General features: G+C 43.3%; 1 protein-coding gene across 1 annotated transcript in view; it reads right to left on the minus strand.

The window, feature by feature from the left end:
* The window catches only part of LOC146869341 (coiled-coil alpha-helical rod protein 1-like), a 223,758-nt gene that overhangs the window by 147,117 nt on the left and 58,637 nt on the right, over nt 1–18,004 (minus strand). The window contains exon 5 of the mRNA XM_085651076.1: nt 11,014–11,189. Within this exon, the coding sequence (XP_085507202.1) occupies nt 11,014–11,189 (176 nt within the window). The remainder of the gene's footprint in view (nt 1–11,013; nt 11,190–18,004) is intronic.

Here is an 18,004-nt window from a genome sequence, read left to right on the forward strand (position 1 = left end):
ATAAAGTTCTCCCTTACTAATCGGACTTCAGCCAAATCCCAAGTTAAGGCAGGCCGAATGGTGAGGAATTGAAATCGTACCAAAATTAACGCCTTCTGTAATCTCCTGGCAACCATGGTGCCTACTACACAGTCTCTGGTCAACCAACATGAAGAAAATATTAAATCATGGATAGCGGCCACCAGTGATATCCATGCCCCTCTCGGGAAAGTCAAAACGGCCAGACAACACAATGCTCAGAGATACGCCGTACTGAAAGTATCTGGAGATGGAATTACTCTTCAGATAAAAAAAGATATTTACCAAACTCAACTCAAACAATAGAAAAACTCTATCCTTCAAACCAAGGCCACTTATTTCCCTAATAAAATCTTGAAATCAACAAACAAATCCAGAAACATATTCGCAATTGTTGCTGATCTATCCAATCTGGACAGAGTCATGGTCAAATTAGCTCTTACCCAGTCACTGTGTAACTCCCTGAACACCTTTTTTATTGATACAATCATCACCATTAAATCCAGTATATCCGGTAATTCCACTCCTGGTGCCCAGCCAGCTGCCCTCAGAAACTCTCACTCTCTGCATCAGTTTCCCATCATTAGCAGAGAAGTCTTTCTGGATCTGTTGACCAAAGTTAGATCTGGAACTCCTGCCGATAGCTGCCCCCGCACATTTTGAGGGAAGCTTTTTGTAGTATAAGACAGAAATAGCTCAGCACACAGTGTGTGCTGAGCTATTTCTGTCTTGTGCATTTTTTGGGGTGACACCAAATATTAGGGACGCATGAAGGTCACGTCCCTGGCTCTTTGCACCATATTTTTGTTCATATACAACATTGTACTAGTTTGATTGGTGCAGGTTCTCTAGTGCCCTGATCTTCTCATCTCTGTTCTATATCAAGCTTTTTGTAGTATTCTGCCGTTTTTATTCTTATGTGATTTACACCTCTTGCTCAGCCAGTCTTTGTGCTGTGTGCTCAACAGAATGTTGGAGTCATGATGTGCCTCGGAATGTTGGGTGCCTGAGAGGTGAAGGGACAGTTGAGCATGGGCTGAGAAGCAGGCATGCTGCTCCTGGTGGGGCTCCCCTTCACAACTCAACTACCTGTTGTACTGGAACAATTCAACATGTTACCTGCTTGAATAAATCATCTTTAATTACAACCTACCTGCGTGGACCTCCGATACTACATTTATTTGGTGGCGAGCTGGTGATGAACCTAGGTGTTACTAGCAGATCTCAGGAAACTGGCGAACCAAAAAGGACCTGGAGATGGCGCAACCTAGAGAAACTAGTGGCAATAACCACAATTTTCAAGAGAGGAGGTATCCACAAGAAAGGAAAATCTGCGAAGAAGATACAAGGTTGTTCTACACAGAACAACAAAGACGTCTACATGAGTGAAAGACCTTCCTCTCAGACAAGAAGAAAAGATATCAAGATACAAGGGTGTTTTACATATAACAACAAAGACGACAACAAGGAAGAAACAAGTTGTTATATCTCTCTACTCTGTCTATCTATTTACCGTGTCATAGAATACTATGGTTGCTTAGTAACCCATTGTTTGTGTTCATTTTAAATCGTTTGCGGAGCTGTTGGTGGAGGAGGAAGCTTTCACCGTGCTCCTGTCTGCTGTGTAGCAGTGTCTGAATAAATCACATTCAGAATCACCTGCGTCGGAGTAGTCAATTACTACAATTATTGTGGCGAAGATCGAGTGCTACACAGTCACATTTCGGACTACGCGCGCAAAGCTGAGTGACAAGCTCTTTGTTAAGACGGATTGCGGTAAGACTATTTATTTATTTAGAAAGGATTACCACGTTAGACTTTCACCGCAAAGTCTTCACATACTGAATCGCGCAAAGAGGCTGATATAATCAAGTTTTAAGTAACAAGAAGTGTTAAAGATGTAAAGGATGTTTAGAAATTAACATTCCTACCAGTGCACGAAGGAAACTCTCGCTTGTTCAAAGACTGCAACGTCTCTTCCCCGGACTTGCGCAGTTAACCTAGCACTGGCCGATCACCGCAGTTGCACACGGACGGTTACAGGCCCAGATCCGCCTGATTTGCCTGACCTAGGCCGCAAATCCACAACGTTCGTTTGCAGGACATCGCGTCATCATCAACGTGATCAACGCGCAACAGCGTTTATTCACCCCGTCAGGCCAAATACAACAATCCAGCCAATCACGACGATTGGCACGTCTTAACCCTTCAAAAATATAACGATCTCAGCCGATCAACGATGTAAATGCATTAAAAGTGCTGTCATCACACGATGATCAGCACGTCTTTCGTCCTCACTTGAAAAGCAAAGGCAGAAATAAATTAAAAAAAGAGGAACTTACTTGTTCTGCTGATCGACGATCAGCACGTCTTGATGTTGCATACATTAGTGTGTTAAAGGAGCCTGTTCACACATTGCAAAACATGTATTTAAGTTAATTTCACATTTATTTGCTTCAATTTATGTGTACACTTAGTTAATAAGGAGAGATTTCAACAAATATTTTTTTATGTTTGGAAGTTGATGTTCACACCTTATGAAAATAAGTTTTCTTGTGTCTACACATGGTTATGTTCTTATCATTTTCATGTATATTCATGCATTAAGTGTTAAATTGTGTACTCCAAGTTGTTTTTCAATTTACATGTTAAAGTCTAGGTAAAGACATAACCTCTTTTGGTCAACATTATGCAATCCGTAGCTCCACCTCCTTCGTTTTTAGAATCTCCAGGAGAACCTCCTGTCAGGTGGGAGGTGTGGTTTGATGCGTTTCAAACTACCTGGGTGCCATTGGTGCATCCAGGTTTTCAAGTGAAAGGAAAAAATATCTCCTTCTGCATGCCCTTGGTTTTGAAGGACGTTCTATTTTCAAACACCTTCCGGAAATTATTTATCCTCCTGAAGAAATTGTAGATGCGTTTCAAGATACTGTTGCAAAACTTAAGTTAAGATTTGATAAAAAACCCAGTCTAATGGTGTTACGACACAAATTCTTCAAACGCAAACAGAGTGAAAGTGAAGACGTGGATTCGTACATTTCAGTATTACGTAATTTTGCTTCTTTATGTCAGTTCGAAAATTTCACTGACCATTGATCCGTGATCAGTTTGTATGCCACTGTAAAGATAAACAGATTCGTCAGAAACTGCTATCTCTAGCAAATCCCACTCTTGATGAAACTATAAAAATTGCTAAAAGCATTGAGACTTCGGTTACCTCTTTAAAAGAACTGGAGGACAATTTTACAGAATCTGTTAATGTTATTACTAGCCAGGGTAAAGACAAACAAAATGCGTCAAAATCTTCATTGACAAAGATCAGCTCACGCAAAGACATTAGTGGAGGCAACAGTGTTTATCAAGCTCAGTTTACAAGGAATATGTGTTACCGTTGTGGAAACCCTCCTCATCAAAAAGGTGCAAAGTGTCCAGGAGCAAATGTTACGTGCAATTATTGCAAAAAAATAGGACATTTTGCTAAAGTTTGCATGAAAAGGAAAAAACCACTCAAATCTGTTGCCTGTATTGTTGAATCTGATCAGGATTCTGATCCTGAAATCATTTCAGTGGTTACTGACCTTCATGATATGGTGTCTTACGTTAATGATTAATCTGAATGTGTGGATCCTATTGTAGAGATTATAGTGGGTGGTAAAGCTCTCAATCTCTTAGTTGATTCTGGGGCTAGAATTACAATGATTACTCAAAAGTTGTTTTATGATACATGGGGTGACAAACAACTACAACCTCCTGATCGCTCCCCAGTCTCATATGAGGGACGAAAAATTGACCTTTTGGGGTTTTTTTGAAGACGAGCTTGTTTTCAAAGACAGGAACATTTCTGGTAAGATTTATGTTGCTGTTAAGGGCCTTAACATTCTTGGTTGGTACCATCAAGGATTGTTCGGAATGGTACTCAGACCAGGTACTAGTGAACAAGTCTTGGTAATTACAGAAGATCAACAATTGGGCAGTTGGAAGGAACGATACCCTTCTGTCTTTGGGGAAAGTTTAGGTACAATTAAGGGCTTTCGACATAAAATCATAGTAAAAGAAGGTGCTCTTCCAGTCAAACACAAATTGAGAGGTGTTCCTTTCAGTTTGAGGGATGATTTGGACAAAGAACTTAAAATGTTATGCGAGCAGGGGATCATTGAGACAACGGAGTCCTCGCTTTGGCTTTCTCCTTTGGTAGTTGCCCGGAAAAGGTGTGGAAAACTTCGCGTCTGTGTGGATTTGAGGTCTCTCAATAAGGAGATCTGGGTCGATTCCCACCCGTTGCCCAAAATCTCTGATCTCCTATCAAGTGTCAAGGGGTCTAGATATTTTTCAAAATTAGATCTGGCAAGTGCCTATCATCAGATCGAATTAGACACTTCCTCTCGTCATCTTACAGCATTTATTTCACCTCTTGGCACATTTCAGTTTAAAAGAATGCCGTTTGGGCTTGCCTCTGCGGCATCAGTGTTTCAGAGGGTGATGCAAAACATGTTAGGTGGGATCAGCGGAGTCCTGGTCTTTCAGGATGATATTTTAATTCACTCAAAAGATATTCCTTCACACAATTCACTACTCAAAGAAGTTTTAGATGTGTTAAAGAATCAGGGTGTGGTAGTAAAATCAGAGAAATGCAAATTTCTTTGTGATGAAATTGAATATCTAGGTCATTTGATTTCCAGTGATGGAATCAGGCCTAGGCAAGGTTTACTTGATGCAATCACTTGTGCCCCAACACCTTCTGACAAGGCAGGAGTAAAATCACTTCTGGGTTTGCTGGAATATTATTCCAAGTTTGTCCCGAACTATGCTACAATAGTTCGTCCCATTAGTTCATTATTATGCAAGGGAGTGATTTTTGCATGGACGGATGAGTGTGAATCAGCTTTACAATACGTGAAATCGTCACTTGTTAAGAGTGGGGCACTTAAACCTTATGATCCTACCCTCGCTTCATGTATCATAGTTGATGCAAGTCAAGTTGGGTTGGGAGCTGTTTTAACCCAAGATTCTCTTTTGGGGGAAAATACTGTTGAGTTTGTGTCCAGAGTTTTGAGAGATGCAGAGTTACAATACTCTGTAATTGAGAAGGAACTACTTTCATGTTTGTGGGCTGTTGAAAAGTTCCGACCATATGTTTGGGGAAAACGTTTTACTTTAAAAACTGATCACAAACCCCTGGTCAGTATATTAAGTTTGTGTACTGGGAAATCATGTTCTCCATGAATACTTCGCAGGGTTTCTCGCCTTATGCAATATCAGTTTGATGTACAGCACATCTCTGGGAGTAGAAACCTTAGAGCTGATTACTTGTCGCGTTTTCCACTTGACAATTGCAAGTTGGAAGATTCTGAATGCGAGGTTGGGGATGATGACTCTGAAGATTGTTTTGTAGACTCTATGGATCTTCATGAGGATGGTTTTGACTCAGTTGATGAATGGGTGAAAGCCCTCAGTGAGGATCAAGTTTTGCAACGTGTGTGTGAATTATTTAAATCAGGGTGGCCAAAAGAATGTGTGCTCCCACAACCTTTACAACCTTTTTGGAAAGTCGAGTCTGAAATTTCAGTGGAGGATGGAGTACTTTTGCGTGGTGACAAGCTTATTGCCCCTCACAGCCTCAGAAAGAGTATTATTTCTAAAGCACATGAGGGTCATCTGGGTACTACGCTTACTAAGTGAAGGGTTCGTCAGTCCTTCTGGTGGCCAGCTATGGATAGTGATATCAATCAACTTATCGACTGCTGTGTGATTTGTCGTACAGCTGACAAGGGTTTGAAGGTGACAACTCCTCCTCTTCTCCCCATAGAATGTCCATCTGAACCGTGGTCTAAGGTTGGTCTGGACATTATGGGACCACTAGAAATACTGCCAGGGGGGTGTCGTTTTATTTTTGTCATGATTGATTATTCTTCTAAATGGCCAGAACTTAAAATTGTCAAGGACTCTTCATCTCGTTCTGTGATCTCTTTCCTGAAGGAGATTTTCATGAGGGAAGGCTTTCCCGATACAGTTGTTTCAGACAATGGGACACAATTTATTAGTTCGGAATTTGAATGTTTCTTGCGCTCATGTCATATTAAGCATGTAAAAAGTTTGCTCTATCACCCTCAATCTAATGGTCTCGTTGAGCGCATGAACAGGGTGGTGGGTGATTGCATTAAATGGCTAGATCTCGAAACGCCGATGTCCTTACCTCAATTGACAGTATGTTGTGGTTCTATAGAACTACCCCACACTCCACAACCAAAATCTCTCCGTTTCAACTTCTGAGAGGTAGGAGAGCCAATACAAGTTTCAAACCTGCATGGATGAATAGATTACTTAATTCTGTTCCTGATGCTGACATTCTTATGACAGTGGTACATGAAAATGTTTCCAATTCCCAACATAAACAAAAAATATGGTTTGATAACAAACGTGGTGTCAAATCTGTGCATGTCTTTGTAGGTGATTTTGTCCGCATTAGAACTCCTTTTCATGTAAACAAAGGTGAATCTAAGTTTGGTCCTCCTGTACAGGTTACTAAGGTGGGAAGGAATGCTGTGCAAGTTGATGGAGGAAAATGGTGGAATGTTAGCAAAATTGTAAAGGTAAAGGAGGTTGTGGGTTTACCATGTTCACCTTCAACCTCTCACCTTGCTCAAGACGCAAAAATCTTGGATGGTTCTCTAAGAAGAAGCAATAGATCGAGAAATGTACCTTACAGGTATCGTAATTGAGAATGTGAACATATGTTCTTTATAGTTACTGTGTTGTAAAGGTGACTACATATATATATATATTTTTCTTTATCAAGTGGTAGTTTTGTTATTCTAGTTTTTTTGTTTTGATTATTTTCTTTTGTTTTTTGTTGGGAGGAAAGAGGATATGTTATATCTCTCTACTCTGTCTATCTATTTACCGTGTCATAGAATACTATGGTTGCTTAGTAACCCATTGTTTGTGTTCATTTTAAATCGTTTGCGGAGCTGTTGGTGGAGGAGGAAGCTTTCACCGTGCTCCTGTCTGCTGTGTAGCTGTGTCTGAATAAATCACATGCAGAATCACCTGCGTCGGAGTAGTCAATTACTACACAAGTCCTACACAGAAAAGAAATGAAGACAACAAGAAACAGGTTAAGATGAAGAACTACGCCTTCCAGCCCCCACCAGTGTCATCACCATTTGACAGCCCTAGGCAAGACTGTGTTCTTTTGGTTTATTTGTTTGGGACTATGAAGTTAAAAAGGACTGCTTCTGTCATCATACTGGCCTATCTACATATTGTAAATCAATTTAACTCCATGGTCTTTCGGAAATGTCTAGGAGCATGGGAGTACAGTCCTGTCTACAAAGTAGGGAAAAATGGTTTATTCCACAACCTTTCACGGCAAGTAACACAGCGTTTATGTTTCCAGTCTTCATGGGTGTGTTTTATACTGGCAAAAACTTTCGCCTAGAGTGTTGCGGTGCTTGGGAGACGCCCAGCTGTTGTAATCTTTATAAAGGCTCATGTGGGAGGTAATTGACATTGATGCTGGCAACAACCTTTGTCTACAGTGTTCTGGTGTTTGGGAGAAGCACAGCTGTAGCATACTTATTGATCTCACATATGAGGTAATTGACAGTTTTTTCAACTTGTCGTTGTCTGAAGTGGAGTTCCTAGGTGTCAACGCGCTGCTGACTCTCGTCCTGCTCTGCACGTTAATTTGAGTCTTTTTTGTTACATTCCACTTATTCCTCTTTTGCCACTAGCCTTCACAATGCCACCGTGGTGTGTTCCCTTACATTTGCCGCTCTCTTCAGAATTTAACACTTGGCCGGCAATTCGGCCGTTATTTCCGTTTTTGAGCCATTTTACATTGCGCGTGCTTCTTACCTCCTTGGTAGAGCCGCGCGGGACATCTCAACAAGCGAGCCCTCCTGTGCTGCTACACGTCATAATTTTCTTAGTGATACTGTTTGGCGCTCTAGCACGCCGTGATCCACCCGGCTCAGCGTCAGGATGCGTGCCCCCATCTCTGTAAAGTTGTCAAATGCTACGGAGGAACATATCCGACGTTTCTCTGTGCTGGTTGATGAGTGTCATTTGGAATTTCCTCCATCACAAGTTGTGCGGTATGTTTACAACAATGAGCTTCATGGGTCCATTGATGATAATCACGGAAGAAACTTTATGGATCGCATATATGTAACGTCGCTCTGACACTTCAGTGGGAACTGGGTTGTGCTCAGCTTTACCTATGCGGTTCTTCTGGCTTCAAAAGGACATGGGCTGGTGTAAAGCAGGGACATTGTGCCTCACTTTACCGGTCTTTCCAGGAATGGTGCACTGCTGTCTGCTGAACAGTGAACGGTAATTTTTATTTCCATTACGTATACACCATTTCGTCTTGCTTACACTTGACGATTCTTTTCCACATTTATTTCTATCCTTCTCTCATGGGATTGTTATATGAGAACATTTTGCTCATTTATGTGGATGCTTAGGTTTGTGGGGTTTGGTCACTTACCATTCCCATTGCTTCACATTACATTTCGTTATATCTTCTGGGAGGTGGCATAACGTTGTGTCTCTCCAATTTACTCTCAGGGTGTTTCTTTTTGGGGCCTATTCCGCTCATCATTTCTCGTACATGGACTCCGAGTACACACCTTCAGGGTTTTATTCTTCATTTCACATGTGTACAATTTTACACTTTATTCTTCCCTACACAGGGATGGTAATGGGTTCTTGCCCCATTCGCTCATACACGTGCCTACACGGGCTACATACGTTTTTCACCCATACACAGGGCATCATTGCATGGGTTTCTGTCCCATTTACATTTGCTACTCACTATCACAACAGGGAGTAGGTCATGGGTCCCAGTCCCACTTTCACATACACTGATACCCTCAGACAGGGTGTGTCTTATTGGGATCTTTCCCAATTACATTTGCTTACGCCCTCTTGCCAACCTACCTGCGTGGACCTCCGTTACTACACTTTTCTCACTTGTCCTGACACCGCTCTTTCTCTATTGAATAATTCACTTATCCTGGGCTTGGCTCCCAGAGCTTAGAGAGGCAGAAATAGTTCCAATTATCAAGAAAATAGGTACAGACCCACTGGTCCCTACAAACTATTGCCCTATCTCATTGCTCCCCTTTTTAGCCAAGGTATTGGAAGCATATGTTGCCAACTGTCTCTGCTCTTTTATTGAACAGTCTCAATTCCTTGACTCCCATCAAGCGGGCTTTCGGCCCTCTCACTCAACGGAGGAAGCAATCCTGACCGTATTAGATGGAATGAGGAAAGAAGCAGACAAGGGCACCACTCAGGCTCTGGTGCTTCTTGATCTCGCTGCGGCTTTCGACACGGTCGACCATGAACTTCTGGTGGACCGAGTCAAGGACTCAGGGATCCAGGTTGGGCCCATAAAAGGCTCACGTCCTTTCTAGATGACCGCTCTCAATCTGTCCGTCTTTCGCAATTCACGGCTCCTCAAGTCAAATTGACATGTGGTGTGTCACAGGGATCCTCCCTGTCCCCGCACCTGTTCAATTTGTTCCTCTTCCCAATAATTCAATCCTTAGGTGAAAGAAATGTGTGCACTTTCAACTACGCTGATGATCTGCAACTGATCTCACCATCGACAAGTCTGCTACCTCCATCACTAATTTTCAGACAATCATGCTACACATATGTAATTGGATGAATAGCAATCACTTAAAATTGAACTCGGATAAAACAGAACTGATAAGAGTCGGGGGGCCCCCTAAATACCTGGAATTCGAATTTTTGCCCTGCTGAGTTGGGAACCCCACCCTCAAGATCAGCTAAAAGCCTTAGTGTCACAATTTACAGCAACCTGACTATGAAGTCTCAGATTGGGACGGTGGTCTTGACCCGTTTCTTTTCAGATCCGGACGATCAGGAAGATTAGTAGATTCCTTACTCCTGAAGCTCTTACCCAGGTCGTTCTAGCCTTGGTCATCTTCCATATTTACTATGCTAATTCACTTTACTTCGGCCTCCCGGCATATTTAATAAGAAGACTGCAGCTGGAGCAAAACTAGGCAGCTAGATTAATCTATCATCAGCAGAAATGGCATCACGTTACCCCCCCCTAATGTAGAAGCTACACTGGCTCCTTGTAGCAGAATGCTGTTCATTTAAGATAGGGTGTCTCATCTTCAATTCTCTCCACAACACATGCCCGGAGACTCCACCCTGGTCCAGAGATATGTTCCTACCTGGGACCTTAGGTCATCGCATCTTAATCTCTTGGCTACTCCTTTCTTTATACACAATAGATTAGGTGGATCAAGATTTGCTGTCCTCGCCCCTCACTTTTGGAACTCTCTCCCCTTTAACATCAGATTCTCGACAATTTACCCCCAATTTAGGAGACTGCTAAAAACCTGGCTGTTCCACCAGGCTTATGAATGAATCAACGAGCAGGAGGATACCTTTTACAATTAGCGCCAAGAAACCACTTGGTGTATGTGCGCTATACAAATACTTTTAACGTAACATAACATTTACTTACATTATACGTGTACGTCCTTGTTTTTGGGCTTGCTTTAAAGAGGTAATGTAATGGTTAACTTCATGAGGGTGTGATCCATAAGAACAAAAACAAGATGGCGGACATTTGGAGGTCTGAGTTTGGAAATGGTATCCACTCTCCTACCAACCAAGAGGATGAGTCAGTCATTTTGATACTGGTCAACAAAGCACCTAAGACATTGTTGTAGCACATGCTTAATTCTCTCAGTGCAACCAATACATATCAGTCATTCATGATAAACAATGAATACATATTTTGGCAGCCCATACACTTGCAGACAAAGCAACACTCTCCAACTCGTTTAAAAAGCAAACTATTTTTGTTTCATCGTGGAGAACATTTCAGTTCTCAATGATGGCTGCTTGGTGGAACATGAATTACTGGAACTACAAACCACTTCTTGCGGTCACCTATGCTTAAATGCCCGGGCAACACCAGAGGGACAAGATGTTCACTTCTACCTCAGTTCCTCGGCCAGGTTGTCCTTTTGTTGCCTGGATGTGAGCAGCTGCTCCTGAAGTTTCATGACCTCCTGTCTGCTCTGCTCACGCTCCTGCTGAAGGTCTGCTTGCAGTGCTTGCGCAGTCTGCCGCAGAGAGTCCGCCTCGCAGCACTGGGCCACAGCGGTTGCGGAAAGCTGTAAAAAGGAGCAGAACATGGAGGGAATTCTTTGGAAGCATCCACCTGGAGAAATCATTATCAAGTTACCAAAGTCAGCAGTGTGAGATGCCAGCAGCATTTTACCAAGCAGCTTATGACAATGGTTGTTTGGATGGCTTTCAGAGAGGATTATTTGAATTCCTCGTTACTGTCACTGATCTCATGGGATCCCTAGCCTGTTACAAGACTGTGTGGTGGAGATTTGCAAATTTGTTTTCCCTACATCCTCCCTCTGGAACCACTTGCTCCATTGTATTGTGGTGCATTTTGCATATGTAAAGTGCATTGCTACCACTAGTCTAACCCCAAATGTAAGGAAATGCCTCTTTTTGTATGGCCACCCCAAAGGTTTTCAACTAATGCTGCTGGTTTTTCACCTCTGAGAGTGCATGGAGGCCTGCTAACCAGACCTGGGTGCCTGTGCCCGGACCCTAAAGTGTATGTTGAATTGGCTGCACCCAATTAGAAATGGCTAACTTACCTGTCATTCCCTAGTAAATGGCACCCTGGTACCTAGGGCATGTAAGTTAGAGGGGTACCCCAGACTGCAGCACTGGTTGTGCCACCCTGGAGATCCCCCAAGCAAAACTAGTCCCCCAGTCCGCCACTGCAGACCAGTCCTGCACTGCTAGCCCTATTTTACAATTGAAAACAATGGCAAAGCCACTACTTTCTCTGCACATCTGTGTAAGTCACCCATCGGACAGGCCTAAGGCAGGGTGCAACATCTGACACAGGCAGGACACATACTTTACATGTCCTGACAGTGAACACACGAAACCCCTATTTTTACTGTGACTTGGTTGCCCAATTGGCGAGTACAGGGTTACAAGCCGACCTCTCAGCTCTGCTAACGCCTGAACGGTGCGACCAAAGAGGGCACTCCAAGGCATCAAACAACTACAGAGAGAACGAATAGGAATTCAAAATAAAAGAACCAGGTAGATATCATACTAATGAAACATAACAACGTAATTAGAGATTTAATCATTATGGGTAGACTAATGATATCTGGTCTCCATAGGATTTATCACAGCAACCTGGGATCACGTTTCCAAAAGAATTAAGGTGGCCAACAATCAGAAACAATTAGTCGGTTCCCCACATCATAAATACGGGAAGAGGTAAGGGGAAGGACGATATATCCTCTCTGCTCTAAGATTAAAAATAATTTTTGAACCTTGAACTTTATCACAATAGTTGGAGTATTCGGGTGCACTTGAGTGAGATTGTGAGGTTTGATCATATGAATGTGCATTGTTCAGGGTGTGAATAACACCAGAGTGAATGAGGTTGTGTATTGGCACATACCCCAAAAAGTTTTTTCCCTTTTTTCTATTTCAATATGACATTAAAGTACCTAAAGTATCGAATAAATTGGTCTACTATATCAGGCAAATAGATATGAATAATTGTTTGGATTAGCATTATTGACCATTCTAGTGTTGGATAACAAGAGATGGCATATTTGAATCGTGATGCATAAAACATAGAAACATCTTTGATGAAATATAACCCTTGTTTAAATGTTCTTTTAAATATATGTATATGTTTATGTTTATAGATTTTTCAATACGGGAGTTGAAAAATAATGTTTGGTCTTGAAAAAGAAGGCCTAATCTGAATACTCCTTCGAAACGCGTCGACGCCCTCCAAAAAATCCACAATTGTTCCCATATACTGATGGACAGTAGACTTTGATGCTTCACATTGAAACACCTCACAAGTTGGTCTAACTGTCGGGTTAGAGTGTGGTAATCAATGACAGATATTTTTGTCTATTGTATTTCTCCCTGAAGAGTACCTTGGTAGACAGTGATAGATAGGATTATGTCATATTGTGTTTTTTAATTTTGCATTTTTACATATATGTTTTTATTGTGACCGAATGTAGCAACAAAGGTCTTTTAATTTTTAATTATTGATGTCCGATAAAATACTTTGTGTAAAGATTTATATAATAAATTGAAGTGGAAAAAAATTTTTTTTTCATCACGTGAGGAATTTGTGTGCCAATACAGATACGCGTATGAGTGACCGAGTAGCAAGTGGTGAATGTATGCTAACTGATAGCTGAAATAGCACGGGATTCTTTCTTTCCCCCAGAGGACATTTTCGGATTTCGTTTTATCAAACAACTAGTTACATTAGGCCCAACTTGTATCTCAAGTCTAAATTAATGTAAGTGGTTGCAATGTGCCACATTTACAAGGCTGCCACCTTGCTGCCTTTAAAACTCGTGTGCCTTCAAAGGCACATATGGAGCCTGTTCCACAAGACAGCCTTCTGCCCTTCTGAAGAGATGTGCCAACAACTCTCTGGAAGGAGTACAATGAGGGATTGCAGCCCAGAGAAGTGTTACCTCCATCCTGCAGGAAGCCACTTAGGTGTTAGCCCCAAAAGACAGGCTTCAAAGGAGAAGCCGCCTTTGAGGGGCATATGTGTCACTAGGGAGGAATGCTGCCCCATTGGCAGACAGGTTGGCACGGGGAGCAGAGAGGGCAAAACAGTTGCCAAACCGGTTTCCCCAGGGGCGTATAGCCATCAGATAGTCAGGAAGTGGTCACCAGGTGGGAGAGAACCTGGTAGCCCATAGGCTACCAATCGCATCCTGCCCCAAGGACATTTTCTGAGCATAAGAGTGGCACCCAGATTTGAGATCTCGACTGACTTGGAAGAAGGATCGAAGAAAGACTGCCCTGCTGAAAAGAGCGACCAGTAAAGAGAGACTGGATCATCGAAGACTGCACCAGGTGGCTAGCAAAGAGAGGGACTGGGTCAGCTGTTACCTGCTCAAGGAGAAACTGTCTTCAGGGCCCAGTCAAGCCAAAAGACTCAGAGAGCCAGCTAACTGGCCTTCTGTTCACAGCACAGGGACACGCCAGCTGTAGAACCCTGCTGGGGCAAGTTGGTGGCCCAAACTCTTCAAGCTGCAACTACCGTTGCCACTGTGCAGCACCAAGGACCAATACCCGATGTACAGAGTTTGCAGAGCCCGGCAGTGCTGTTGGAGAGCCCCTAGGGACCTCAGAAGGCAGTCATTGACCCAGGAAGGATTGGCCTGTGACTGCGACACTAGGTGACTGGCAGTCCAGTGATGACTGGACTTAGGCCGGAGAGGACCTTGTGGGATGTCGATTCTGCAAATCCCTGCACCATCTTTGTGGACCGAGGAGAATCTCCGAGAAGACCCCCGTCAACCACGTTGCATCCACAGCATCCTTGGAGCAACTTCAGCATCCTTCATCCCTTGCATCAGGACCATTGCAAAGGAATAAATTCCAATGCAGATAAAGTGCCTGGAACTGCCGGAAGGCTGCATTTTCTGTGGCGATAACTGTTCTTGAGGACCTTGCTTGCCGCCCAAAGTACTTCTACGTGACTGCATTGACCCTTACCGGTTTTCTATTAAAAACGTTTGACGTGTCCATTTCCTTGAATTTGCTAAGACTTGTTCCCAGTGGAGTGAAAATGCTGTGATTTAATATTTCTTGTAAAATCCATAACTCTGGAACCCTACAATGGATCATTTTCGTTCTAGTGTCTAAAGTCTTATGAAAATACAGTCTATTGTTATGAATTGGTGTCAGATTTGAGTGTTGTGTCGATTTCTTCTTCAATTGTGTTGGTGCTGTTTAAATGCTTTACACTAGTTCCTCTGTGTAGCCCTTACTGCTAAGTGCCACAGCTACCCAGGGTTGAGCTGAGGGTTTCACAGACGAAACCCAAGGGCCCTCAAGGGGTTGGTAAGTTTCACAACCACACCATATGATATAATACACCCAATTTCCTCACACCAAAGTGCTGCAGCTTTGTTTCAAGCCATAGTTGTGTCATGGTTGGTAACGTCTATGTTCAAAGTACAACCAGCACAGGCATCTATGGGTGTTGTGTGTGAGGGCAGATGGGGTGTTCCAGTTTTGTCGCTCCAGAAAGGCATGACTGCACATCAGGATACTAGGAAAGTGTTTTATTAAAGCCTACAAGTTGACCACATGCAGGTCTTGGACACAAAACTCCTGAAGTCTGAACTGCTGCTGCTTGTTTGGAACCCATGTAGTGCATGAATTATCCCCATCACACATTCTGAGCTGTGAACATCTCTAAACAAGCATTTACAATGCAATGGTCTCGGCATTGGTAGAGTTAGAGCTATTGGCATTGCTCATGACATTATTTTTGTTTATGTTTTTGTTTTTAAAACATTTAAAGAAACGGCATTGTCATGAGCAATGCCAATAGCTCTAACTTTAACAATGCCGAGACCGTTGCATTGTAAATGCTTGTTATTTCATGCCTTCCGCCGCCTTCAAATACCAGCTGCCATTGTACACTACCATGAGTCCTCAGAGACGTTTTAAGGCATGGGCAATGGGGGCTCTGGCCCAGGGCCCCAGCATTTCAGGGGACCCCCCATACAGACAGCTCTGTTCTGCAGAGTTTTGACCTGATGCCCTTGAATAATCATTAAACAGATTGTTTCAAATACTATTTTCCTACAATTTATTTTTAATGTTGGTGATGTCTGAGACTCTATTATAGACATTTTGCAGAGACATTTTGTGTTTGTTTCATGCAACATGCATAAAAAAGTTTCTTTAGATCAAAACAGGACTTGACATATGAGAAATGCAGTGCTACAGTATTGAAAACACACATCACTATTTCTGAATATTAGTTGTAAACACATTTAGGATTTGGATGAAAGAGCTGATTCAAAGCTCTTCCAAACAGGGGCCCCAAAATACCTTCAGCCCTGGGGCCCCAAATTCCTTTAGATGTCCCTGTGAGTCCTGATAGTAAGATAACTGATCTAAAGAATGACTTTACAGGGCGTAGAAAACCTCATGCACAACACAAAGTAAACAAAAAGTGCATATATTTTTTTAATCCAATAAAATGTTTCAAGAAAACGAACAACTTGAAGTGAGACAGCAACACTGCTCTGTTAGAACCATAGCACACTTGAAAGACATTTTAAAGAACTGGTAAAACTAGGTCTGTACGAAGAAGAGTATGTGAGACTATATTCGGGGTTTCAGTAACGAGGTGAAAGTTTTACCTTGAAAATTACCATTTGTGAAGATTACCAAAAACAAGAAGAGGCCTTATCTACAGATCGGGTGGGCGGTAGATCATGTAGCACGAACGGTGCGAAACTCCACTAGAGGTTAGAAGCTAACATTGTGCGCTCATAATACCATTCTGCTGCCAGCTGCAGGTTCTCTGGCAAAATAACTAGAAAGGCATCTACACTCACCACGGCAGCCTTGAAACATCGAGGAATAGCTAAGACGTCGATATTCCTGCCTATCCAGAGAATCGCGGGGACTGATCGCCCAGCGCGCACAATGCATCCTTGTTGGCTGAAGTTCATCAGTGACGTGGAGACGGGGACATGACCACGAAGGAGGAAAGGGAAACTGGAGCCCAATGGATAACTGAAAAGTAAAACGGCAGGCGATGTGCGCAAACATCGGAGCAATAAAGTCCACGAGAAGAAAGGTAAACACGATTAGGAGGGATTTCGGCGGACACTGGCACGATAAGGTGTCCTGACAGCTACTGTAGGCCAGAGGCCAAATCATGTAAACAGATGATCCGCTGCATCCGTTCGCTGGGGACACACCAAACGGGTGGTCCCCGCTTACGTTAGTCTTGCCAGGAACATCCAAGGAGTCAAACCACTCGCTGATTTAACCTGAAGTGTCCCTACTCCAATCAGAGGATGCTGCTATAAAATGTCAGTCTCTCGACACCGAGGGTTGGGCGGGCATTCATGGTAACCACACTTTAAAGAGCCAATAGTATTTGTTTACAGCACGTTCGGCAGCAGTATCGGCGCTGCCCCAGATTTACATACAGCGGATACTATTATTTTTCAAGAAGGGGGGGGGGGGGGTACTTCCCAGTCTAAGAGGTAGCGCCTCATCGAGGTGTCTGGATTCGCAAATACACAGATTTAATCACCGTGCGTTCACTCCACGACCCCCTTTGTAAAGCCGCCACCCCGCTGTCACTTTGTAAAGATGTTAATTCATTGATCGCTCTGCGCCCAGCATTGGATGCGGCCACAGTAACATCATTCAACAACAAAGACCACCCAAATGCCAATTCGCCCCCACCTGCTGAATCCCCTTTACCTCCTGCACGCGAAACGGATTATTTCGCGCACAAAAGTGTAAAACTGAACCAGAAAGCTCTTGCGATCCGAAGGATGGCAGCTAAAACCCGATGATTGCTTTTTGTCTGGCAGATTCCTCATCGGCGCACCAGGCTGTCCTTCCTTCACGCAAGTAAAGAGGAACAAGCCGAGGGCACCGGAAGACACCACCGCCTTTCTCCGAGGCAGAGCAGATGCCTCGGAGAAAGGCAGCCTCCTTTTCGGATTCGGGGGCGTGTTTTGCTGTTGTCTCCTCCTTGAGACTTTTCGCAAAAAACACGCCCCCCGATCCGAAAAGGACGGGGCATGATTGGAGTGACGGGACCTCTTCTCCAATGGCTGGCCAGCATTTACGAGGCCAGCCAATGGAGAACAGGGCAGTAGAGGGGCGGGTTCAAGCCCCTCTTCTCCCAAGTCATTAAATCTCCGGACTTCCGGTCTGCCGACCGGATGGTCCCGAGACCTAAAAAGGACCACATTACACATTGTTTGCTGGTGAAAGGGGAAACTATAGTGCCTGGTGGACGAGATGTCATATGTCTATGCTCTGCTGCTTTGGAGGCTGCAAGCACACCAGTATGCTGCTGGACTATGCAGGCTGTTGCTATGCTGTAGAAAACATTGCACCC

The sequence above is a fragment of the Triturus cristatus genome, chromosome 1_1 (genome assembly GCF_964204655.1).
Source record: "Triturus cristatus chromosome 1_1, aTriCri1.1, whole genome shotgun sequence".
In the NCBI taxonomy this organism is placed as follows: Eukaryota; Metazoa; Chordata; class Amphibia; order Caudata; family Salamandridae; genus Triturus; species Triturus cristatus.